Here is a 27668-nt window from a genome sequence, read left to right as displayed (position 1 = left end):
GAAAATGATTGTTAGATTTGTGGATTTCTAAATGCCAGCTAGGCAATTACACCATTTAGCGCTGGCTCTTGACACTGCATAGAACACAAAATCCTTGCAGATAAAGGAGGAAAACAGATAGCAGAAGGCACAGAACAACAATGTAATATAACAGAGGCACTCAAAAGCTTGGCCTGTCATTGCCACTGTACATGGCAGAAAGCAACCAAACAAAAATGCCTTGTGCATTGCCAGCTCTGTAGTAAGAAAAAACAAGGAGGATTGTTAGCTGCTAAGTCTCCTGGGACATATAATGAAGGCACTGAAGAGAAAATCTGGTTGTCATCACAGGCACCATGTTAAAAAGATGTAAACATGAAGCACACTTGATCAGCACTTCCAATAGTACTTCTGAGACAACTTGTCTGATTTGACTGTACAGTATTAAGCTGTGAGCTTGAATGTTTGGTGACAGTTGCAAAGATACATTATTAAACATTAATTACCCATTTTTCAAATTGACTTTTTTAAATGAACAAGAGCAGAGGACAACTCAGGAAATCTCTTTTGACTATTCACCGTTTAGCCATACTCTATAAGCTTTCCATAGTAACTTAAGGTCCTTCCAGTTTTCAGTTTTCTTTGGAAAGAGGATTTAAGGTCAGGAGGCAGAAAGATAAGTAGGAAATAGAAGGGGCAGTGGGGAGAAGTGGGCATGTAAGACAAGGAGGAAAGAAAAGCTCTCTAACATACAACAGCAACTATTCCTTACCGATGGAAAAGAGGAAATGCAGGCAAAAAGTTATCAACCCACAGGATAAATGTTCTCTTGCATCTTCCCTATGTTGAGGATATCCTGTAGATATCCTAAAGCATATATTATCTTTCAGGACAGACCCCGAGAGAGGAAAATGATCACACACAGTTGGTCATATTTAGCTGGAGAGTTAATTGCAAAAGATAGGAATCAGCTATTAGGAAGTAACTGCAACTGTTATTTCCATTTCCTTAAAGCACTTTAATCCTCAGCCATCTACCTAAAAATCATATTCTGTGTTGTAATTCACCCTTGTGTCTGTAACACTGAGATTTAATGTGAAAGAAAAAAATGTTTCTAACTGGTTTGATCTTCATGAAATATAGCAAAGCACTTTAGAAGGACTAAAATGGCATTCCTGCTTTGGGAGAAAAGATTTGTCAGCAGTAACAATGTACAAAGCTCTTGTTCTAACTTCTATTTCTTTTATTTAATCAACATAAAGCAGTTCCAACGAGTGGCCTATTTCTATACTTTTTTATTGGAAAGTGGGAGACAGATATCATATTCATACCTATCGAAAGTCCCAAATTTACAGTCCCAATTAATCCTCGGTTGCTGTTCTTTAAAATGTTCTAGTTTCTGTCTGTTGTTACTACTGACTTTTCCTAAGTGATAATAAGGATCAGAACCTTTGTAACAAGAGTGAAACAGCTGAAATGTGTTAGATGGGTGTGTTAGCAAGCCTAGTGAATAAAGCAAACTGTGAATTAGCTGCTCACTGCTGGTGTTGGCTGTTAGCCACTGGTGTAAGTAGTGGGTGTTGGCTGTTAGCCACTGGTGTAGCCACAAGTTGTTAGCTGCTGAAGCTGGAAGCTGAAGAGAAGCTACAGAAAGAGCCAAGAATGAGTGTTCCTCTCACTGCACCAGTCAAGGGCATCGTGGAACTTTGTAAGAAAAGAAGTTGAACTGTTTATGTTTTTCCTTCATATTATCAAGAAGACTTCTGAAGGAGAGAGTTTATTTGATTTTTCTTTGTAGTGAGGATAAGTACTGTGAACTGTGTTACATATTTTGTTACCCTTAAAGTGAATGGACTATTTTCAATTTCTACTTTAAAGCACAGCTGACTCAAGTGTTTTTCTTTCATCAGGACTTGAGTTCAGGGACACACAGGGTAAAAAGGGCTGTAATATCCTTAACAGGACAAGGGCAAGCAATTTTCCACACTCTGCATATCAAACTATACGGGCATGCTACTATCCGTGGTTTGACACTGTCTCCTCCTCCATTTTCCCCATTCATCCATGTATTATTAAATTTGCAGAAAATGGAGTTCAACGTGCAACAGTAGTTTGCATTCAATTAACAGAGAGAAGGGAGGAGAAGAGGAGGCAGACTGGCTTTTCTAGGGAGACTCAGACAAAAGCCAACTTCTACAGCCTCTCCTGAGTTATGTTCTACTGCATTAATAACTTTTGCCATCTTGACCAAGGTAGCTCAGCCTCTAATGCCTTGGTTTTCCTCTGTAAAATATTGGAGGGTATTCATATCATGTTAAGATGGTATCTAAGTTATTTTTTCCTTGCATGATCTTGCTTGTTGTCTTGGCTGGAGGAGACAGAAAATCACTTGGAAACAAATAGAACAAAAGCAGCAGGCTTCACATAGAAGGCGGCTTTGGGCTAGAATCAAAGTCATCATATTCCAAAAGTGCATTGATTCCACTGTATGTTTTATTTCATATTATCTCAAGCTCATATTGGAGGTGATGTGATACATAAGTCAAGTGAATCGCAATTGAAATAGCTATTTGAATTCCCAAGGATCATTACACACTCTTTCTGTACTAAGAAAATAAGCATGGATATTTTGAATGACTGCTAATGATATATGAGGTAAAAACTAAGGTCCTGGTTAACCTGTAAAATGCTATCATGGCAAAAGGCACTGAATAATAATGCATACATTATTACAGTATGTGCTGGTTCAAGAAATACGGTTCTACAGCTAGAGCCAACTGTTCGGTGAACTTTCTAAAATCATGTATTTCTCCTAAAAACATTGTGCTGTGTTTCTTTTTTTTCTTTTTTTTTGGGGGGGGGGGGGGGTTTGCTGCATTTATACAGCAATTTCTGTATTTGCATTTCCAGCTGGGTCTTCCTTGGTAACTACTGTTTAGGTAGTGCTTCCAAATAATATTACAAAAATATTACAACAGCTGAATTGTTTGTCCTGAATAATTTATTCAACTGCTTATCTTAATTTATAATCTCTTCTCTGCCCAATTTGTTTCTTTGATTACAATTATCTTAACTAACAAAACAACTTTGATATAGAACAGTGTTGATTTTTTTCTATTAAGAGCCATATTCCACAGGGTGGGAAGAGAAATATGTTAGGAGCATGCCAACATTGGTGAAAGGAACTTTTAGGAAACATTTACAGGATGTTAAATACCCCTTTTCTATGTAGGCACCTGTTGCCAGAGTGAAAATTGGAGAGGATTCAAAATGAAGGTGAGCTCCCACTGATAGACCACTAGAAAATAAAGGATAAACTATGAGGTTTTGTTTTTATCTTCAAGCAGGTGTGACGGCACTTCAACTATCGATCAAAGCACTTTTGAAGGACAAGTTTGATCATCTGACAAATACCTTATTCAGCCTCTTATGTTTGTACTTCAAAGGTCCAGTCATGGTGCTCTACTTCTTGTTGCTAGTCATAGTATATAGCAACAATTCAAGGTGATGTTAGCCAAATCCCTAATTCCAGAATCTTACATAACTTTATTTATCCATAAGATCATGAGCCACCATTCATAATTTTGTCTCTAAACTATTTTGAGACCTTGGTGGAACCTTGTCAGGCTCCAGCAGAAGCATGTTGCCAAATGCCAAGACAAAGGACAGGCTGTTGTTAGTTCTGGAGGAAAGAGACAGTGAGAGTTTGGCTGAAGTCCAAAGAAAGGCGGATAAGAATCCTAAGAGCAAGAAGCCAAAGGTGAGCAAAACATCTAGTCCAGAAAACACTGAGGGCAAGCCAAAGCATTACATGTTTGCACTGCTATATTTACTACCAATCTGCTCAAACAGAATATAAAGTGGAGACTATTTTATAGAGTTTCATGGATTCCATATGGCCTCAGGTGCCATCTAACATTATGCAGTATAGCTAGTTCTTCACCTTAGGTAGTATCATTGGGTTGAGGTTAGTCAGCTGGACTTGTCCAATAATCAGAATGATGGTAGGATAAGCAACGAAGTATCAGAGTTTAGCTACTAAAGTTCATGTGTGTTATGTAGTCACCAGGAAGTTCAGAAGACAGCACAATAGAAAAGTGAACCCTATGTCTTCAATCAGTACGTTTTTATGATATTTCATTGCAGTTTAATCGGAAATGGCCAGTTAGAGATCCTAGGTTGCAAGATGCAGTTATCTGGGATCTGAAGGCCTTTTCAAATGTTAAAATGAGATACCAGTTTTGTAAATGTTTTCACATAGAAGGTTAAGCATGCAACTTTTATTTATTTATTTCATGTCAAAAGCATTGCATAATAAATAAGTTTAAAAGCGATAAAGGAATCACAAACAGCTAAATGGTTTTAGACCAAAAGTGGGCAACAGCAATCACATTGTCCATAGCTTTAAACAACTCAAACGTGCATGAGGCAGGGCATTGTGGGCAAGCATACATATGAGAAGTTGTTTGTTCTGCTCCACAGTCACACAAGGTGGAGGAGCATGCAACTTCATTTGTGCTATAGAAGAAATACAATTCCACGGCTGGAGTAAAATAAGAATTAAAGGTTCAAATGTTTGCCGATATGTTTTAGTGAGCCTGATAAACTCCATCTTGATAATGGCTGACATCTCCCTGTGGTCTGCATTGTTTTTTATGCTTTACCATTTGGTTATGCTAATAATAATAATAATAATAATAATAATAATAATAATAATCTTTATTTATACCCCGCCACCATCTCCCCAACGGGGACTCGGGGCGGCTTACATGGGGCCATGCCCAAAACAATACAATATAACAAAATATAATAGAACAACAAATCATAGCACATTAAACAACAATAAAACAACAATAAAAGAAAATATAAACTACATTAAACAAGATCAAAAGAACAATAAAACCAAGGGCAGGCCACATGAACACTAAGTTAAAACTCGGGGTGAGAAAGGAAGTAGGAGTAAAAACCACAGAGGACAGGGTCATAAAGTGGCGGTGCAATCTGGAGGACAAATATTGAAGGAGAGCAGCAAAAGGGATGTATGTAGTGATTACTCTCCAAAGGCACAACGGAAGAGCCATGTTTTCAGGTCTTTCTTAAAGGCTGCTAGTGTGGGGGCTTACCTAATCTCACCGAGCAGTGAGTTCCACAATCGGGGGGCCACAGCAGAGAAGGCCCTCTCCCTTGTTCCCACAAGGCGGGCCTGAGATATTGGCAGTGGCGACAGGAGAGCCTCCCCTGACGATCGAAGGGATCGGGCAGGTTTATGATAGGAGATACGGTCACGAAGGTAGGTGGGTCCCAAACCGTTTAGGGCTTTATAGGTGATGGTCTGCACCTTGAATTGGGACCGGAAAATAAACGGCAGCCAGTGGAGCTCCTTGAACAAGGGAGTGGATCTCTCCCTGTAACTCACCCCAGTTATTAGTCTTTACCATTTGGTTATGCTAGAAATGCTGCAACTGCAATGTTATGTGTCCAGGGTCAACAACCAGAAGATATGGATACATCCAGTACCAGAGCCTGAGAACATCCCCTTAAACAACAAAAAAGCTCAGGTTATATTATGCACCGGTAACATAGATCTCAGATTAGGATTACCACCTATGTATTAGATATTGCTCATATTCTTTTTGTCTGCATAACTCTGAAGTTCTATAAAACACTGATGCTTGCTTGGAAGCATTTATATATCTCAAGGAGTGCTGTAAACAGGCTAAACTGAAAGCAGTGATGGAACCTGGTAGACCCTTGGGCCAAAGTTACTGGTCTGTTTGCCTTCCTGCTCAGCTTCAGGGTTCATTCCAGCTCCACATTGTATTTGGGAGATAAAATAGGGCTGATATTTCAGTCCTACCTAACATCACCAGAAAAGGTTTTTGTGTGTGTGTGTCAGGAGTGACTTGAGAAACCGCAAGTCACTTTTGCAAGGATGTTGCCCAGGGGGCACCCAGATGTGTTGATTTTTTTACCATCCTTGCAGGAAGCTTCTCTCGTGTCCCCACATGGAGCAGAAGCTGATAGAGGGAGCTCATTCACACTCTCTCCAGGTTGGATTCGAACCGGCAACCTTCAGGTCAGCAACAAACCTTCAAGTCAGCAGTCCTGCCAGCACAAGGGTTTAACCCAATGTGCCACTGGGGGCTCCACCAGAAAAGGTAACTGTAATGTAGTAATAATCACAGAGAAAGCATGGAAAAGTTGCCTCAGAATCTAACTTCAGAGTACCACATCCAACATTACTACTGAAAACTGGAAGTCCAATTTTTTTTTTTCCAAATTGCAACAGAGAGAGGGGGGGGAAGAGAGAGAGAGAGAGAGAGAGAGAGAGAGAGAGGTTGAGAGAGAGAAAGAAAGAGAACACAAGCAGTCAAAGGCAGGCCTAAATGTTTTGCAACGGATTAAAGAGAAGTGATTTTAATAAACATGTGAAGAGATATGTAGACACTGAAGTGATAGAAAAGCTATGCAGAATAGACCATGTTACAATTTAACAGCTTTTTATGCATGAGTAATTTTTTTTGTATTGAAATTACAAGTTCAGTTCTTGATGGTAAAATCGCGCATATCTCATTTATTAAAAATCGGTTCTCAAGGGCAAAGGTAGCTGACATTATTTAATAAGAAATCTTCAGTCTGATTAATTGCTCACTGCATCTTACATGCTGATGTGTAATTTCAAAAACTATACTCTGTTTGCAGTTTTCTAGTATAACAGTGAATTGTGCCTGTCATCAGAAAAGTTATAACAGGGAACTTCTCCCAAACTTCTGTATACCCACAAATGGTAGTTTTCAGCTTTATGAATGGATATCTTGATTTAAATCATCATCAACATGGAAATTTCCATTTATAAAGGTACAATTCCCGATCCCACTACCCATAAGTAACTTTAATATTGTACAGATTTATATGAATTATATTAGTCATGCACCTCACTGTAAATGTGTTTTGGTGGGGAAAAGATTAACAGTTCAATATCTCTCTCATTAAAAAGAAAGTAATATAATGTAATGACAGCTGAACAACATAACTTGTCAGATAGAATAACGCACAATATTACCAATACATGTATCAGTATTAATCTGAAAACTAGTTACTTGCATATTTGAATAGCCATTGCAGTTTGATGATATCAGTTAGATAAGCTGATTATGTATTATATTATATGGCTGTAAAGGAAGGATACACATTCCTTTAGGCATGATTGTGATACTCAGTGTTGGCTGAACATCAAAAAGGCATGCATGGACTCAAGACACAAATGAACACAAAAGTTTAACCCCCTTCTAGATCAGGGCTTCTTAAACCTTTTCACTAGGGACCCCATTCTGCCATAGAAATGTCTAGGTATGTAAGCATTTAAAATAGGTATAAAAAGAAAACATCTACAGATAATACATCAGCCTTGCAAAGCTTGCTAAATAGACTGAGTTTCACTTTTGTAAATTACAGCTAAAGCATTTTCTGCAGAATCCACTCTAAACACTGCAAACATATGTAAATGGGGGGGGGGGGGGGGCACTGAGAAACTTTTTCCTCTTGTCAATTTTTTGAGACCTCAACATTGAGCTAAGGGGACCCTGTTTGAGGTTGGGACCCATAGTTTAAGAATCATAGAGTTGGAAGAGACTTCGCGGGCCATCCACTTTCCTGCCAAGAAGCAGGAAAATCACATTCAAGAAGCCCTGTTATAAATCATTGCAAAGACAGGATAGCAGTCAGTTTCTCCCATTCACTTGTCATTGCTTCTGAGTTTGCTAGTTTCCTGGTATTAGTTAATGCTGGAAAACAGATACAACATTGTTCCCCAGGATCATTTGGAATATAGAAGGAAAGTGAATGGCGCTCCAGTAGTTTTGAGAGCACATTAAGGTTGGAAGGCATGCATTCCAGTTTTAAAGGAAATCTACAATGATATGTTACACAATGGCAGTCTACTGAAACAGAGCTAGCTAATAAATGGAGCAGAACACAAATATGGCACACAAAAAGCAGAGGCCAAGAAACACTGCTGTCTCCAAACACAGTATAATGCAACAACATACAGTGTTCTCATTTCTCCTGATCAAGGCAGGGAGCAATTTACTTGCACTGCTATAGGGGCTCTCGTGGCAAGAGTCAGCTTAGAATGAAAAATATATCCTAAAACATGGACCAGCACAACCAGCAGAGAGATTTCGCTTCCAGGAACTGACAAAAGGGACACATGAATGCAGCAGCCTTCATTACACATTGCTACAAAACATCGAGTGATGTCAGTACAAGACAAACTCATATGTTGCGGGAAATAAAAACACTGTCCTTCTCTGCAATCAAATAAAAGAAAGATAATACTTACAGCTCTTCCATTATTGATTTCATTATCACAGAGTATGGCAAGATTCCCACCATGTATAGCCTAAGCAGCAAAATCTACAGAATACTCATGTTCATTTAAGAGAGGAAATCACAAGCAGTTCATCACAGTAGTCACCCAAACCAGAACATTATTTTAAAAACTGGTATGGTCTAGCTCAGGCATGGGCAAACTTTTTATCTTGGGGCCACATTGCGGGCCCGGCTGGAAGGACTGGGCCAGAAGGGAGGATGGCCGGGCACACGCTGGGCGGGAAGATGGGCCCAGAAGGGGGTGGGCCCTGGAGAGGAGAGGGCAGAGTAGGGCCCACCCCCTACTCATCTTCAGGTGGTCCTCCCAACGTAAGGATGAGGCTGCTCACCCCGTCCTTATGCTGAGAGGAAGGCAAGATGTGTGGCAGCTACCCTGATCCTTCTTCCTCGATCCTTGGGCTGTCCTCTAGGCATTATGCAGGGAGAAGGCCAAGACACGTGGTGGCTAAGAATGCTCCAGAGTGCTTTTTGGCATAAGGACTCAGCAGGCCACTGTGTCGTTATACCAATAGGACAGGGAAAATGAGGAGAGCCTGAGGTAAGTGCTCAGGGGGCCACATCCGCCCCCTGGGCCTTAGTTTGTCCATGCCTGGTCTGGCTAAACCTCAAGTTAAGATTAACATATTCATCTGAGAACAATAGGTATTATCTGAATTCTTCTTTTGGAGTGTGTTGTAGGGAAAGTAGATACTATCTATGCATTAATCTTCTAATAATAGACATTAAGGTATACTCAATTTTCAACAAAGGATAGGGAGGTTAACTACATTTCATTACTATGAAATAATCCCTATTTTCCTATAGGGATTTTATATAATGGCATCACAAACGGAAAAGAATTTGAAGGAATAAGACCAAGAATATCCGATTGGACAGACCTATATTCCCCCAAAGATGCTTATAAACAGCAGGGATTCACATTTTGCGTGTTCCTTAGGTAACTTGTTTCATAATGCCCCTGAAACCTCCACTTCCTGACATGTCTGTCCTGTCCCACATAAACAAAGCATTCAGTGAAGACGTATGTTAATCCTGGTTCAACCACACACATTCTGTATGAAGTCATGAATGGATTCAGATTATGGCACATATTAGCTAAATGAGCCTTGATGTATAAGAACATTTCACCTAAATACTCTTTTCCTTATGTTACCCGTTTTTTTTTTCAATGGTGCATTTCAATAACCTAAGAAATCTTAATTTAGCTGGTATGTTTCTCAGCATGACTGAACTAGGAAACTATGAGTAGCAGTTTGGGAACAACCGGGATCTTTAACTGTTTCAACTAGGCTTGTGCAATCCAGGGAAACTGTGATCTGTTTGGTATCCCAAGTTTTGGTGAAGCCCCGATCCATTTTTTCAGGAGCCTCTTGAATTTGGAATGGCATACATTTGTTTTCACTCAGGGGAGTAAAAAATTTTGTTTTCTATCCAGCCCATTATTGGGGGGAGGGGACACTTCCCAGGCTCCCCTTCCCATCATTTTAGGCATTTGAGCTGTTTCCTTCTCTAGAGGAGGAGGAGGAGGAGGAGAGAGGCACTGCAGGAAGGCGCACACGCTTTCTCTCCCTGGTCTGTGCGCCACACATGCACTCTTTCCAAGGCATTCAAATGAGGCAAGTTCTTAAAGCTATTTCCTACTCTAGAGGATGAGAGGTGCTGCAGATAGGCATGCACACTTTATCTCCTGGGTGCCACAAACTCTTTCAAAGGCATTTTAAGAAAGTTTCCCACTTTCAGGTAAGGAAGAGCAATGACTTCCTGGAGGTCTCCTCCCTGGGCTACCTTTAAAACGCCCTCTTTTTTCTTGGCAAGCTTAAATCTCCTTTCTGCTTTGATTTTAATGCTTCCTTAGCTATTTCTGCTCTCTAGTATAGGATAGGTAACAAGGTGGTGGTAATTTTCAGGGAATTAGGGTTTTCTTTTTGTCTGCTGGGATTATTAAAAATTATTTTAGTTTGCTGGGATTATAGGGGAGGAGGAGCCGAGATTGGCTCCCACTTGCTTTCGTTGCAGGTGGGTTTTCGTACCGGGAGGGCCCTTACCACTGTGTGCTTCCAAAGGTACCGAAGAAAATGGATGAAAACAAATCTGCACACAAGTCAAGTTTCAACTATAGATGAGTGATCTCTCTCTCTCTCTGGCTCACTGCATTATACTGAGTAGCAAGGAGGATATGGGCTGGATGCATGGGCAGACGGTTCATTCATATCTTGGCTTATGAAGCCAAGCTGCAACCAGAAAAACAAAATCATTCTCTTTTGTCATTTAGCTGGGCATTCCAGTAATTTTGAGAGTATTATTCAGTTCATTATATGTTACCAGCAATGGGATTTTTAAGACAATGTTGCATAGAATCAATTGGACAAGGATTGGGATTATAAAGTAAAGAGAACCCACTGAGAACCCTTTTAGGTGGTCTCTCTGCAGTACACATGTTCATTTGCCCAAGTAAGAGCTCAGCTGTAAGTCTACTTATGGCAGATGCGTGTTTTACAGACACATTCAATTATTTTGGACAAATGAACCAATGGAGAGATTGTCTGAAACAACCCTACATTTCAGAGGCAAGAACACGATCTTTGAAGAGGCTTTCAGTGGACTCTGCTCTCTTCCAACACTATATGAAAAGGCCTGGGGAATGAAAGGCTGTAATGGAATGGACTACATTTCCACTATGTCAAATCAGTATTCCAGAGGTTTCTGACATAAAATGTAACTATAATTTGCTACACTGCTCATGTGGCTTGCCCTTAGGGGAAATCTTCAGTTATCTGTTTTGTCCTGAGGCAGGTAATAAAGCTCATCAAAGGACTACTGACAGATGTCTCCTTCCTTCTATGCCAAAGCGACAGACTTTAGCAAGCATGGGCTGTGTGCAGAAAAATCCTTCTTCCTCTTCTCTCCCCCTCTCCCCAAGTCAAATATTTTATGTAGCCAGCTCATTTATAATAGCAGTCGATGTCTAGGCAAATGGAAAGCATATGTACCTGCTCACACAGAGAGAGTAAGAAAGAAAGCACTAAATATTTAATGGAGACATAAAATGTCATTGAATGAGAGTTCAAAAGTTAAATACTAAAGGAAATAATCAATGATTTAAAATATATTGTGTCTCAGAGTTGGCATTAAGGAAAGATTACAATGAATTTTAAATAACCAAAAATAATGTTTCTTGAAATACAACTGCCAATACAACCCAGTTCTGGAGATTGCTGAACTATAAAGCTAATCAATAGCTAAGCTCTGTAAGGCCATAAAAGTTCAGTGAGACAAACTCATTCTTATTTAACTTTGGGCATCAGGTTTCTTCCCAAACAATTTCTGTGTTACAAAAATAAATACTCCAGTTTGCCATTCTCCACAGAATGTGCTAATATTGTTAGAAAGTTTAGGGCAATATGTTGATTAATAATGTCAATATTTCTAGTAATTAATAATGTCAATATTTCTAATAGGACTTTAAAGGAAGAGTAGAAGGTTCACTGGAAGTCCATGGATGCTGTCTCCATGGAGTCAATCATCCACAGCTTGAAAATATATATTTCTTAAAAATCTAAAAAACAAATCTTGATTTTACCATTTTATATTTTTGTTGTTGTTTGTTCAGTCACTTCCGACTCTTCGTGACCTCATGGATTTGCCCATGTGTTGCCACCCCCAGTTCCCTCAAGGTCAAGCCAGTCACTTCAAGGATACCATCCATCCATTTTAACCTTGGTTGGCCTCACTTCCTTTTTCCTTCCATTTTTCCCAGCATCACGATCTTTTCCAAGCTTTCCTGTTTTCTCATGATGTGGCCAAAATACTTCATCTTTGCCTCTAATATCCTTCCCTCCAGTGAGCAGCCGGGCATTATTTCCTGGAGGATGGACTGGTTGGATCTTCTTGTGGTGGTATACAATTTTTCATTACACTATTGCATATTATGGGATTTCAGTATTCATGGATTTTGATGTCCATGGAGCAGTCCTAGAACCAAATGGCAGCAGATACAAGCTCTGATAGTTCACTCTTAGACAGAATGGATTCCCCCCTACTCTACAATTTCAACTGAAGTACATGTGAACTAGAATAACCACTCAAGACAATGACTATGTTGTCTGCGATTCAACTCAAATTCAAAACAGAGTCAAGAGTGGTTTTCAAACTCAAAAAAAGTTTATCACCACAATAATATTTACTTCATCCTTATCTCACTTTAAAAAGCACCATCAAGTCTGTCAAAAACTGGATCAAATGTGATAGTTGTCTCAGTGTGTACTTCCTTCATTAAGGAGACGAGCTACACATTTATTTAAATTATCACTTTTTGCCAAATTGTATAGTGTAGAAATGAGAATTCTTTTTTGTTAGTATATCCTCATTAAAAATTATAGTAGTATTCTCTGCAGGATGGCACTATATTACTTACCTGTCCCATGGTCTGGAACATGATGTGTTTCTTCTGCTCACATCAAATGAATACAAATATAATATCAACTAATACTGCACTGATACATATGAAAACAAGGGTAGCCACTAGTTGTTTATTACACTGTTGAAACAGATTGATCTCAACTTTCCTATCTCATTTTGCATGGTTTTTTGTGTGTGTGTCAGGAGCAACTTGAGAAACTGCAAGTCGCTTCTGATGTGACAGAATTGGCTTTCTGCAAGGACATTGCCCAGGGGATGCCAGGATGTTGATGTTTCACCATCCTTGTAGGAGGCTTCTCTCATGTCCTGCATGGAGCTGGAGCTGAGAGAGGGAGCTCATCTATGCTCTCCCTGGGTTGGATTTGAACCAGCAACTTTCAGGTCAGCAACCCAACCTTCATGTCAGCAGTCCTGCTGGCACAAGGCCTTAACCCACTGCACCATAGAAGGCTCCATGCATGGTTATATAAGGAAAGAAATGTAAATACAACCAATAGTCCTAATATATTGACTGCAACTATATGAAATTAATGAAAAAATAATCTAATAATAGCCACTCTTTTTATTACTTTTCTGTGTACAATATGCTCAAAGTTTTTCACAACCAAGTTGGGGGATGGGAGAAAATCAGTGTTATTATGATAGATAGATCATGTCTACCAACATACGATGGCCCAGGATTATCCACTGTTTTTTCATTCATATGCAACACATATAACTAATTTGGATGTTCTTTTCATCACATATAAATCAGCAGTAGTCTTATCAGATACCAAGATGACAGCCCCACCTGAGTTAAGCGCGCTGATGTCTTCTGAAAACAGTGAGTTTAATCATGATCAAATATATGATAGTATGCAGCTTCATCAAGTTAAAAACCCCATTATAAGAATGCTGATATTCCAATAATATCAATCATTCACACTCCAAAAGAGAGAAATATGGCACTTCGCCCAATCAAAACTTAAAAAAAAAAATCCCTGTGATCTCAACTGAAGAATTAAACACATGTTTACATCTTTTTCATCTAAATCAACAAGTCTTCAAAGTGGTTAACTTTGTTAAATTGTGTTCATGTTGTTTATCTCTCTAGGTTAATACAAAAGTCTCTAGCATTTCTATGCAAAGGTATTTCAGAGAAAACATGGCTAGGGAATATGCATATGTGTGTGTGTGTGTATGTGTGGCATGTATGTACACATCACATCTTCAATCTTGTCTAGGAAAAATGGCCAGGATGCCTAGAGAAGAAGGAGAGGGGAAAAGGTTTCCTATTGAGAATAAAAATATGTCAAAAAGTAGAAATGATCCAACATTCATGGGTGTTGACTGAAATGCTCCTTAACAAGATAAAACTATTAAGTATCTATGTAAATCTGTGGAATAAAAATCAACTCATCACACTTGCTTTAAAAATGGGGACTCATCACATAATTATCCAAAAGGAATAAATTGTTAGCTATACACAAATACCATAATCTACCATAACTGCTTACAGTTTTCTGATGTTTCAGTTATATTTTAATTACCTTTTGCTTGCCCCCATTAATTATTTTATGCTTTAAAAATGGAAAAGAATCAAATTCGCTTATCGTGTCAGAAGCTAATTGAGAATACAGTTATAATGTTAGAAAAACCACAAACAAAGTTAAAAACTTGGCATTATACTAAATTTCCTTTGACCAGAAGCTGGCCACTTGGAGTGCCTCTGGTGTTGTTGTAAGATGGTCCTCCATTGTGCATGTGGCAGGGCTTGGACAGCATTGCAGTAAGTGGTCTGTGGTTTGCTCTTCTGCACACTCACATGTCATGGACTCCACTTTGTAGCCCCAATTCCTAAGATTGGCTCTGCATCTCATGATGCTAGAGCACAGTCTGTTCAGCACCTTCTAAGTCACCCAGCCTTCTGTGTGCTTGGGGGGGGGGGGGGTTCTCATCCGGTATCAGCCACGGATTGAGGTTTCGGGTTTTAACCTGCCATTTTTAGACTCTTGCTTGCTGAGGTGTTCCTATGAGCATCTCTGTGGATCATAGAAAGCTATTTCTTGATTTAAGGCAGTGGTTCTCAACTTATGGGTCCCCAGGTGTTTTGGCCTAGAACTCCCAGGAATCCCAGCCAGTTTACCAGCTTCTTGGAGTTGAAGGCCAAAACATCTGGGGACTTACAGGTTGAGAACCACTGATTTAAGGCATTGGCTTGCTGGCTGATATCCAAACAGAGGATGGGCCAGTGATGTCAATGCCTTGGTCCTTTCATTACAGGTTACTATTTCCCGACGGAATCAGATGAAAAAGCTAGTTTGGTGATTTATTATATACTGCTTTACAAACTAACCAGTTTCCAGCATGCCATGCCTTTTTCTGACATAAGGAATATTTTACAAACAAAAGTAAAGAGTCATCTCATGGCATGTACATCATTTCTTACAAAACTCTGGTTTGGGGTTTGAAAAGATCTACGTATTCCCAAAGACTACTCACTCGCCTCAAACTCTGGATTTCTATCTCTGTCCTAGACATCAGAACATTACTATGCTGAAGAGTCCCAGTGCTCAGTTCCAAATGATTTCAGCATATCATTGTATTTTGGTATTCTTAAAAATAACTTTCCAAGCTCTGTTCCACCAATTTTTTCTTCAAAGGGGAACTTCAGAGCTGTAAGGTCTTGGAGCAATGCATATCTTCATGCTCCCCATAGAAAGAGTGACAGCTCATCCACATGTAAGATTAGGTTTGTATGAGAAATAAATGCACCCAGATCGTCACTGTTTCATTCCCAATGGAGTTTTGAAGAATGTGTTTGAAAGGCCAGGGGTGTTTCTGTGACGGTGTTGGTCATGCTAGGACAATGCTTAGATTTCTTCTGATTCTTACAGCATTTATGTTTTAAATTGATTACTTGGTCTGCAGAAGTGAGCAGTGAGCGCCATATAATTATCAATATTACCAAAGGAAATACCACTAATGAAACAGCATTTGTATCATCTCCCACAGGGATGCCCCCCTCCATATATTCTGCACTAGCCAAATGAGAAACATGATGGCAACAAAATAAAACAAAAACCTTACATTATTTTCCCCCTGCCCTTAAACTGTTGAGGTAGCTTTCAGAGGTATGGAACTGTAAGCAAAATAAGGACAGGTTTATCAAGGAGGTATGGAAAGTGCCGAGGGAGATGTTAATATTTTTCCGAGTAATAGACTGGCAATATTACTGTATGTGCCAAACTATTTTGTGTTTCAGTAATTTAGGGCAGGTAAAACACTTAGGGAAAACAAGAAGGTCAGTTAAGACACCCCTTGGAAATACGTTTATTACAGAAGCAACCACTGCTGAGAAATGATTCAGAAACCTAACAATCTTGCTTCCCACTTCCATTTCTTACCAAAATCTATGCAGTTGTGAAGGAATTTAGTCAAAATATGGCAATTTTAAATCCACAGTTAATTTCATGTTGAATATACTAAAAAAAACACACAATAAAACTGACAACATCTATCCAATAGCAGGCAAAAAAGACTGTCCAATTTTAAAATTATATAATTGCTAATATACTCTGTTATCAATATACTCCACTGCTAATTCGCTTAACTGAATATTGCAATGGCTATATTGTGTTTTTAAAGAAAAATAGTTGGTTTCTTGCCATATTTAGGAAAAATGAAGTCAAACTTACCACCTCCGCCTCCAAGGAGACTTGAATTAGCTATAAAAGAACAAACAAAACCAAGAATTACATTTACACATATTAACATTCACAAGTTTTTGTAACAAAATTATTTGACAATACAGAAAGAGAAACATTAGTTTCAAAACAGGATATTTATTGCTGGTAAACTTCTTGAAGGGTGCCCCAGATGGAGCAGGGGGTTAAACTGCTGAGCTGCTGAAATTGCTAACCAAAAGGTTGGCAGTTCGAATCCAGGGAGTGTGGTGAGCTCCTGCTGTTAGCCCCAGCTTCTGCCAACCTGGCAGTTAGAAAACATGCAAATATGAGTAGATCAATAGTTACCACTCCAGCGGGACGGTAACGGCACTCCATGCAGTCATGCCGGCCACATGACCTTGGAGGTGTCTGCGGACAACGCCGGCTCTTTGGCTTAGAAATGGAGATGAACACCAACCCCCAGATTCAGACACAACTGGACTTAATGTCAGGGGAAAACTTTTACCTTTACCTAAACTTTGTTGAGGATTTCTACATTGAAGAAAAAATGCTCATGTATATACGTGTGATGAACCTGTTAAGACGTTACTCTCACCCCCATATAATCTATCAATAGATGTCTGAAGACTACAACAGTAAAAAAAAAAAATCAGAAACTGAAGAAGGAAGAAGACCTCTCTCTTTCGGTAGGCCTACCCAGATAGTTTTAATGGTGAAGTTTAAACTTCCACTTTATGTCTAACTTTTGTTTTGTGTATTTTAATATGTATTTTATGGAAATATGTTTTAATGTGTGTTTTTAAATGATTATGTGTTTTAGCAAAGTTGTAACCAACTTTGAGCTCTGAGGAGAGGCAGATAAGAAAATAAAAATATTATTGCTATTATTACTAAATCTTAAAAATATCATCTTAATCCACTGTTGTGGTAACATCAGAATGTTGTTGTCAAGCACATGTGAGTTGTTGACTATTTCAGTTCACACTATTAACCAATGAAATGATCACAAGATCCTCGACACGAGGGCTATGCAGTTAGTTTTAAAGAATGACAGCACAAAACATCAACATGTTCTTGTACTTTCATCTGCACTCATTAAGAATATGCATAACTCTCATGGTCACAAAGCACTTATGGCTAACATTGCATATAATGCTTGTACATGGTCACAAAGCAATTTGCACATATTATTTTTATTTGCCCTCCATGTAATTTATTTAGGGAGCCCTTGGCAGCACAGCGGGTTAAACTGCTGAGCTGCTGAACTTGCTGACCAAAAGGTCGGCAGTTTGAATCCAGGGAGCGGGGTGAGCTCCTGTTGTTAGGTCAAGCTACTACCAACCTAGCAGTTCAAAAACATGCAAATGTGAGTAGACCAATAGGTACCGCTCCGGCGAGAAGGTAACGGCACTCCATGCAGTCATGCCGGCCACATGACCTTGGAGGTGTCTATGGAAAATGCCGGCTGTTTGGCTTAAAAATGAAGATGAGCACCAACCCCTAGAGTCGGACACGACTAGACTTCATGTCATGGGAAAACCTAAACCTTTAATTTATGCAGAATAATTCTCACTTCCTGTTTACCTTCGATGCATAATTCACAAAGATAAATGCTCCAGCATACGCTTTTTCTTTTGACTGAATGTGGCATAGAATGTTGTAAGGCATATATTAAGTAGGCAATCAAGAAAGTGTTTTGGGAATCTTTTCCTTCAACCTCCCAAGATTATCAGACAGAAAATCACAAGCCATTTATATGGGCAAGGGCTCTCACATCATGATCAAGTGAGCTCTATATGCGCACAAGCACATGCCACAAGAACAGCCTCTTCTTTCTCCTTCAAGATGCTTTTGCATGTTACTTTCACCAGAACTGTATAAGGATCCCCACAATCATGTACTGCAGTAATATCCAAAGCTGCCTTTCCATAAGCACTGCCCCCTTACATGAGCATGCATCTAAGAGCATCTGAGAAGCAAAGGGATTAGACTACAATGTTAACCTCAGAGCTAAACCTCTGTCCTTTGTTATTCACTTTCTTATTTATAAGCATTATTCACACTTTGTCATTCTACTAAGGAACTCAAGGCAACTTACACGATTTGCTCTGTGAGGTAGATTAGGCTGAGAAATAGTAACTACAGCAAGGTTTCTCAATAAACTTCTATATTCACAAGTAACTTTCCTCCCTTCTTTTTTGTTGAACTTGCTGACCAAAAGGTCGGCGATTCGAATCTGGGGAGTGGGGTGAGTTCCCACTATTAGCCCCAACTTCTGCCAACCTAGCAATTCGAAACATGCAAATGTGAGTAGATCAATAGGTACTGCTCCGGCGGGAAGGTAACAGCACTCCATGCAGCCATGCCGGCCACATGACCTTGGAGGTGTCTACGGACAACACCAGCTCTTCAGCTTAGAAATGGAGATGAGCACCAACCCTCAGAGTCAGACACGACTAGACTTAATGTCAGGGGAAAACCTTTACCTTATATTTGTATACATCAGGAGACAAACACAATATAATGAATATAATACCTTCTCAAATTAAACCGTATTTCTGTCAATACTGTAGGATTTTTTTACTATAAAATACTATTTTCAGTGTCTCTGGAGACAACATGTTTGCAACCTTGTAAATTAAATGAGCAGCATTGATTACTTTCACTGAAAAATAGACATTGAGTCACTTTAAAATGCTAATTGTTTCTCCAGGATCATCCTTTTAGCATGCACTAATGGGCTGGATAAAATCACAACAAGATATATTATGCAACTGAGCATCTGCTTGTGCACTAAAATATATTTTAACACTTTAGATCTGTTGTATTAACCTAACTGATACTAGTGAAAAATACATATTTTGTTTATAATACAATTATTGACAATAGTAAAATATAATATAATAGTATCACATTATCAATTATATAATACCACATATTTTTCTGTTCTAAGAAGCCATCAATTTAAGACACACACTAATTTCAGTAATATTAGCAGTCAAAAAGAATATATATATCACCAGAGATTCTAAAATGCACTTCGTAGTTTATATGGGGGGAAAGTGCATGTTAGAATTGAGGAAATGCAGTATATGTTTTGGATTCTGAAATTGGTGAAAAGGAAAAAGTTTTTTGTTTTGTTTTTTTAAAAAAGGTCATCAATAAAACATCACAGAGAGGTGACAGTTGATGAGCAGTATACCAGCAATTTACAATACAGGCAGCTAGATTTCCTCCTACACATTTCAGGAGCTATCTTTATCTGTCACTAGTATTTTGTTTGATCTGCTCTCCTTCACACACACAAAACCCAGAGAGGACGAAATCAAGAACAAGACAGGACTACTGAGAGCAAGCTACACTCTTTGCAAGGATACACAATAAGAGATTTCTTCAACAAGATACAAGTCACAAAACTGAAATATCTTTAAATGAAATAAAATATCTGCCATAAATAAAGTTGACAACAACTAATACACAAAAAGTCAGTCTGGAATCTTCTCCAATTTGATTTATTCTTTCACCTTTCTCTTACATTGCTGCCATTTCCCATATCTTGCATAGGAAAAGATAGAACAGTGGTTCTCAACCTGTGGGTCCCCAGGTGTTTTGGCCTACAACTCCCAGAAATCCCAGCCAGTTTACCAGCTGTTAGGATTTCTGGGAGCTGAAGGCCAAAACATCTGGGGACCCATAGGTTGAGAACCAGTGAGATAGAAGGTAATACCCTAAAGTCGACAGATCCCATCTGATCTTGGATCTTGGATGGAAGACCAACACCCATGCCAAATGCTGTAGAGAAAGAAACTGGCAAAACCACTTCTTAGTATTCTTTGTCTAAGAAAAACCTATGAAATTAATGTACTCACCGTATGTTAACAAGAGACTTGAAAGGACACATGCATACATTACGATTTGCACGGGGGGGGGGGGGGGATGCCACTGCTCACATTGTTAAATGAGAAGAATCCAATAATAAGAACAACTGTGTCTTTATGTGCCTTGAAGATGCCTATTGTCCTGTTTTGTCTTTCAAGAACAGCCTTAAGACACTGTGGTAAGTAAATGAAAACTGTTTTACTTCAGCAAAACATAAAGTACAGTATACTCAGTGAAATAATGCAAAAGAAAGCCAGGAAGTCTTACTTCAGACAAAGAAGAGACATAAATCCAGATGCAGACTTGGAGCAGGCAGACAGAGAGTGAAGGCATTAGAATCAGTTTGTTACCAGCAAAAGCTGGCTACACCTGCTTCTGCTTTTATAGCCCTGGGTCCCCGCACAGCTGCTAGGGCAGTTCCTAATCACTCAGCTGCATTTCTGGCAGCTAATCTAGCTGAAGGACATCTCTGCTCTGTTTTCCTTCGCCTCTCCTGGAATGAGGATACTAGCAAAGTCTCCTCAGACTCCAACTCACCCTCAGATTCATGAGCCCTTTCCTGCTCCCCTTCCCCTTCTGAAGAAGAGGAATCCCTGACACCTATTGACTTATGGTGACCCCATGAATTTCCTATTATTTTCTTTGGCAAGGAATACTCAGAGGTGGTTTTGCCAGTTCCTTCTTCTAAAATATAGCTTACAGAGTCTAATATTTCTTGATGTTCTCCTATCTAATTACTAATAAGGGCTGTTCCTGCTTAGCTTGCAACACCAATCAGGATCAGGTGCCTTTAGGGCAGTGGTTCTCAACCTGTGGGTCCCCAGATGTTTTGGCCGTCAACTACCAGAAATCCTAACATCTGGTAAACTGGCTGGAATTTCTGGGAGCTGTAGGCCAAAACACCTGGGGACCCACAGGTTGAGAACCACAGTTTTAGGGTATTTAGGCGCCATAATAGAATACCACAGTCATGCGTGCACCTCAAAATATGCTTTCCAAATTGTTGAGTAAGTTCACTGCTTTGGATAGATAAATGAAATTATCTTAATATTTCAATGAGAAAACGTATAAAATGTTCTATAAAAGTTACATAACTCCTGAGGTGATAAGCAAAATAGATAAATCCCATCAGTGGGGAATGCTGGAGATGCAAAATACACAAAGGTACTTTGTTCCATGTTTGGTGGACTTGTAGACTGGTACAAACTTTTTGGGAAAGGGTAATAAAGGAAACAAACAAAATAATTACTAAACAGGTTAAGAAAAAAAACCAGAAATGTTTTATTTGGTGGAAAAAAAATAGTAAAGAAGACCTAGAAATTTGTCAATACTGTTTTGTAGCTGCAAAATTAATAATAGCAAAATCATGGAAGGGGAAAAAAAGAGCTATTTATAAAGGACTGGAGAAGAAAATTGTTAGACTATATCCAAATGGCCAAGCTGTCCAATGGCATTAGAGGAGGAAATAATGAAGACTTTGTTAGAAAATGGAGGCTTGCATTTAAATATTTAGAAAGGTAGAGAAAGGCAGACTTTAAAATAGCAGCAAAGGGAAGTTATTAATATAAAGATAAGGGTAGATTTTAACAAGATATTAGTTTCACATGGAGTGGTGTCAGAAGCCATGGTTCACGAGTGCGGGGAATGAGTGAGTGAGTGTGGTAGACAGATACATTTGTATTACGTACATTTGATGTAAATGTTTTCTTTTCTTTTACATTCTGTATACCACCTTTACACAAAGAAACATTTAAATAAAAAATATATACTCGACCATAGTGTGCTTGTCAATACATTTTGAAAGCTTTATGTAGTGGTCATGTTGCCATTGAAGTTGGTTGTGAAATGCATCTATTCCGTAATACTCACTGTCTAGACCTCACTACCCACACACAGGAAACAACGAAACCCCCATCTGTACATTGTGCATAAAAAGTGTTGAGCAGGAGAAGCTTCTTAACAATTAAAAGGAAGTCATCAATCTTAGACACTGACTAAGTATGAACTCTGATTAAGCATGAACATGATGCACAGCACTCCTAAATTGATATTGCACAAAGATAACATCAACAGCAATTCTGCGTGAATTCTCATTTTCCTTTGGGATGCTTGTTATTGTTCTTAATCCCTATATGGCTTTGTTCACTCTTTTTTATCAGAAGCATTTTTTATGTATGTGCAAATATTTCTTTTAGATTTCTACAAAAACAGAACTACTAGGCAGACTAGGCAGATAAACCAGTACGTCTATTTTAGTATACCCAGGAAGACTTATGGTTTGATTGCATTGGGGCTGGACTTAGCACAGCGGGCTAAACTGCTAAGCTGCAGAAAATTCTGCAAATCGAAAGGTTGGCAGTTCAAGCCCGGGTCCGGGTGAGCACCCGCTGTCAGCCCCAGCTCCCTACCCACCTAGCAGATTGAAAACAGAAATGTGAGTAGATAAATAGGTACTGCTTTAAAGTGGGGAAGTAATAAAAGGCACCCATAAGGACATGCTGGCGATTCAAAAATGTCTAAGAACAACAAGCTCTTCGGCAAGGAAGAGGGAGTGACAGCACCTCCCCGTGGTGGAGTCGAGCATAGCCCCCAGATGCCAGAAACAGAAAAGATGAGAAAAACCTTTACCTCTGTTTATGTAATGTCTGTCTTGTTAATTGTATAACGAAATTGAATGTTTGCCATATATGTGTTCTATAATCCACCCTGAGTCCCGTCGGGGAGATAGAGCGGATATAAATAAAATATATTATTAAATCCCATGATTCCAAAGGATGTCTCAATGCAGTTAAAGCGAAATCATAGTGCTATAATTATATCATGTGGAAAAGGCCTCCCACCACCCCAGCATTTCTCTAGGTAAAGGTAAAGGTATTCCCCTGAGATTAAGTCTAGTTATGTCCGATTCTGGGGGTTGGTGCTCATCTCCATTTCTAAGCCGAAGAGCCAGCATTTTCCGTAGACACCGCCAAGGTCATGTGGCGGGCATGACTGCATGGAGTACCATTACCTTCCCACCAGAGAGGTACCTATTGCTCTACTCACATTTGTATGTTTTCAAACTGCTACGTTGGCAAATGCTGGGGCTAACAGCGGGAGCTCACCCCGCTCCCCGGATTCGAACTGCCAACCTTTTGATCAGCAAGTTCAGTTGCTCAATGGTTTAACCCACTGAGCCACTCCAGGGCTTCTCTAGTTAGAGCTAAAATTGGCTTTAGTTGTTATTAAGTCATATTTAACTCCTATGTCCATGAATTACCAAGTCAGCAAGGCCACTGGATATTCTGGGGCCTGTAGTCCAATGAGGCAACTTCTCCAAACACTGTTTATAATAAGTGGGAGAGGGAGAGAGAAATAGCACACTCATCCAACTCTGAAAATATTCCTTTAATGTGATGGAAGAAAAAAGGCAGCACATTATTGGACGACTCCTCTCAGTTCTAGCAGCTCCAACATATAGCCCAAGAAACAGTTGCACAAATGCATATCCCACCTCCAGTCTCACAAAAGTGCCAGAAAGGGAAACTATATACTGACAAAAACCGTAATCTGCTTCAGCAGAGCCGAACCCTTTGTCAGGCAGGCCATCCAACTAGAACATTCAAATGCCCAAGGCCTTGGCTGATATTGTAATCCAGTTCTGTGTATGTAATTAAGAGGAACTTAAACCATTTAACATGCAGTAACCAAATCCAAACACATGAGTAATCATTTGGGTTGAGACTAACATATCAGTAGCAGCAACACTGATGATTAATGATACTAATGAAAATGAGGCTATTTGGCACTCTGCGAACTGAAATTAATGTGGATGTTACTACGACTAAAAAGTAAGCCAAATATAGAAACACAAGCCCGGGTTATTATGTTTGGCAAATCCAATGAGTGTAGACACAGGCAATACTTATCTTGTGTTTATGTAGAAGACATTATGAAAACCAATATTAGGGACAGGAAATGCTCACATTTATCAGGGACCCATCCCATTTAGGTACTCTTGACATTGAGTAGGAACATTGGAAGAAACACAGTTTGTATGGATTTCAATTAAGATTGCAGTGGGAAAGCATCCAAAAATTGGGGCAGTAATTATTTAATGTTTTTACGGCTGTTCCTTCAAGTTCCCTTTCATATGTATAATAATACTTTATTTCTAGACTGCCCTCTCTCCATATAACATACATATAAACGGCAAACATTCGATGCCACAACTACATCACTTAATATCAAAAGTATAAAAAGACAATAACATACTCATTATAATAAAAATTCCAAATTAGAAAAAACAATAAATGTAAACATGACACTCAGTAAAAACATTATTGCACAGAGCGAGCGTATGCCTGGACTGAATTAAATGACCGAATTGCAGAAAATGTTCAGTATTTGTAGTAGTTACATATGTATGCCGCTCTAAGTCCCCTACAAAGGTGGGAAGAATGGGATAGAAAGAGAGTAATAAATAAAATAAAAGACTGCCAGAAACCAAGCAAGCATGCCATTGCTTATATAATTTTTAAATATTATTGGAATTGGGAAGCAGAGTAATAGAATCAAGGTGTTGAAAGGAGCCTCATGTTCAATGTCTTCCTGAAAACTGAAGAAACAATATCATGTTCCTTGTACATTATGTTCCAATACTGATGTAAATATAAAAATGTTAATCTATTCTGATGATGGAACATAATTTCTAATACATTACTTTAAAAATACAAATGGCCTAAACAATGGCTTTTAATCATAAACCAGATATTTAGAACAGAAACATCTTTAAAACAACCTACAGTAGAGTCTCACTTATCCAACATAAACAGGCTGGCAGAATGTTGGATAAGCGAATATGTTGGATAATAAGGAGGGATCAAGGAAAAATCTATTAAACATCAAATTAGGTTATGATTTTACAAATTAAGCACCAAAACATCATGTTGTACAACAAATTTGTCAGAAAAAGTAGTTCAATACACAGTAATGCTACGGTATGTAGTAATTTACGAATTTAGCACCAAAATATCACGACGTATTGAAAACATTGACTACAAAAATGTGTTGGATAATCCAGAACGTTGGATAAGCAAATGTTGGATAAGTGAGACTCTACTGTATTTGCAAATAATAAATTATGCAGCTAAATCAAATTTCGACTTGCTAAGTTTCTGCTTGAAAATCAAAGGTTAATCAAGATGTCATATTGCCTCCCTGGCCTACAAAAATCTATTTTCCAATGCAGTTATATCAGAAAGAATTTGTTACTAAAATACAGAACACATCAACCACAAGCCAATGGATCCGCATCCCACTTAATGCATTATCAATTCTAACTGATTTTGGAATTTCTACATATAGTAGAAACAGTTAAACAAAGCAGGTTAACATTATTTTTACATTTATGCCATCCCTCTCTTCAATATTCCATGAAATCACAAAAATGTTTCACAGGCTTTGAAGATAAAAGAAACCACAAGCAATCAAACAGATGAAAGTGTACAGATCTTCTGGAAAGCAGGGAGCGAAGGGTTAGGCAGCAACCATCAAGGTAGAAACACCTGTAATAGCAAAGATTTTGATGATATGGGATGGCGTCTTTATCTGTCGGGTTGTTTTTCATCACTTCAAACTGCAAGTGATTTGTTCACGAGACATTTTATTCAGTTTATCACTGAAACTATATTGTAAATAAATAGTCAAATAGTAAAACTCTACCCATGAAGTCAACCAGGGCCATTTTGTTCCACAAATTTAGCCTATATCTACCTTGCTCAATACAGCACTTGATTCAATCCTGTGGAATTTCTGGGATTTGTAGTTCGGGGAGAGCATTCAGAATTCTAAGTGACTCATTAAACTCTATTTCTCAGACATTCTGACCAGCTGCAGGTTTCTCACAGGCTGGATCTACACTGCCCTATATCCCAGGATCTGATCCCAGTTTATCTGCTTATCCCAGATTATCTGGCAGTGTAGACTCATATAATCCACTTCAAAGCAGATAATCTGGGGTCAGATCCTGGATATACGGCAGTGTAGATCCAGCCTCAATGGCAAATGGTAGCTTCAATACCAGCAAAGTAGTGAATCTGTTCTGGGTTTGAGTCTAAACTTTAAAGGAGCTACCCATAGCAAAAAAAACAACAACAAAAAAACAGACTTCTTGTCAAGTTTGCCCATGCTTCCAGTCTTGCCTAGAGCTTTAAATGTTACTTTTAAAAAGCATGTTGCCGTAACTATTTGTTGCTGTACTATAAAAACAACCCAACATTGTAATTTATTTCAGTGTTAAACAACTCAATGTACTACATACGTAACTTTATGCTGTTTTGGGGTTTTTCATTTATTTCCCTTTTTATAAAAGCAGGCCTTTGTTGTGCCCAAAGAATAACAAAGATCTTGAAAAATTCCTTTCAAAATGTATTTTAAAAGTCTCAAAACGTCCTTATCAGGAAAGTTATGAATGCTTGCATTACTTTTGAACTATCCCCTTTCTTATGACCTCATTACACACATATGTACAAATTGTTACTGCCAACTATTTTGCTTGTGGGCCATTCATTTCAAGTAGTGGTCTTACCATGCAGGCACAACAGCAAACAACTCTGCTTCATTCTCCGCAGCAATTTGAAGGCTGCTATCAAATTATCCGCCTTTGTCTTCTCATTTCCTGGCTAAATTGATGCCTTTTGTTTGCTGCCCCTCAGACTTTTGTCATCTTTGGATGTGATAACCATCCCCTCTCTATCCTCACCTCCTAATAGGAGTACTCTTGTTTGAGATTTTGGTCCGTCAGCCATGTCGTCTACCACAGTGCTTCCTGCCCTGCAAACACCTTTTTCTCTCCGCAGCATTTCATAACTGAGGACTTCATTCCTCAGAGGATTGTTTTTCCCATCTCCTTTCATGACAAAGACTTGTTGGTGTATTTATCTTAAATTAGGAGACATTTTTTGGAGCATTAGCCCTTCTGGAAATTGGGGACTGACCATTTTAGTAGAGTTTTCAGACAAAATGGTACTAATCTACTTCTCTCTGAGACTAACTTCAGAAAAGTTCAAGGCAAGAGGGCAGTGCTTAAGTGTTTATGAGTTTCATTGAAACATACGCTTGAATTGCCGTAATCTGAACCAACTACGATACTACTTTGGGCAGAGGAGGAACATAGTGAGAAAAAGGAGGAGGAGGCTTAATGATCTGGTTGCCTTCTAGCTATATGGATTACTGATAGCCAGACAATACAATCTGTTTCTGAAGAGAAAGGAAAGTTTGAGAAGCAATGCAGTCTAGAGTTAGAGTTGCCCGAGGCAAGCTGGAAAGGGCTGAGTCCAAAAATATGCCCAC

General features: G+C 38.9%; 1 protein-coding gene across 5 annotated transcripts in view; it reads right to left on the bottom strand.

Annotated features, from left to right (window-relative positions):
• macrod2 (mono-ADP ribosylhydrolase 2) overlaps positions 1-27668 on the bottom strand; it is a 1355048-nt gene that overhangs the window by 1123984 nt on the left and 203396 nt on the right. For all 5 annotated transcript variants that reach the window (XM_062969120.1, XM_062969122.1, XM_062969121.1 and 2 more), the window contains exon 4: positions 16467-16496. In XM_062969120.1, coding sequence (XP_062825190.1) covers positions 16467-16496 — 30 coding nt within the window. The remainder of the gene's footprint in view (positions 1-16466; positions 16497-27668) is intronic.

The sequence above is a fragment of the Anolis carolinensis genome, chromosome 1, assembly GCF_035594765.1.
Source record: "Anolis carolinensis isolate JA03-04 chromosome 1, rAnoCar3.1.pri, whole genome shotgun sequence".
NCBI classification, from domain to species: Eukaryota; Metazoa; Chordata; class Lepidosauria; order Squamata; family Dactyloidae; genus Anolis; species Anolis carolinensis.
This window is presented reverse-complemented; position numbering and strand designations above follow the sequence as displayed.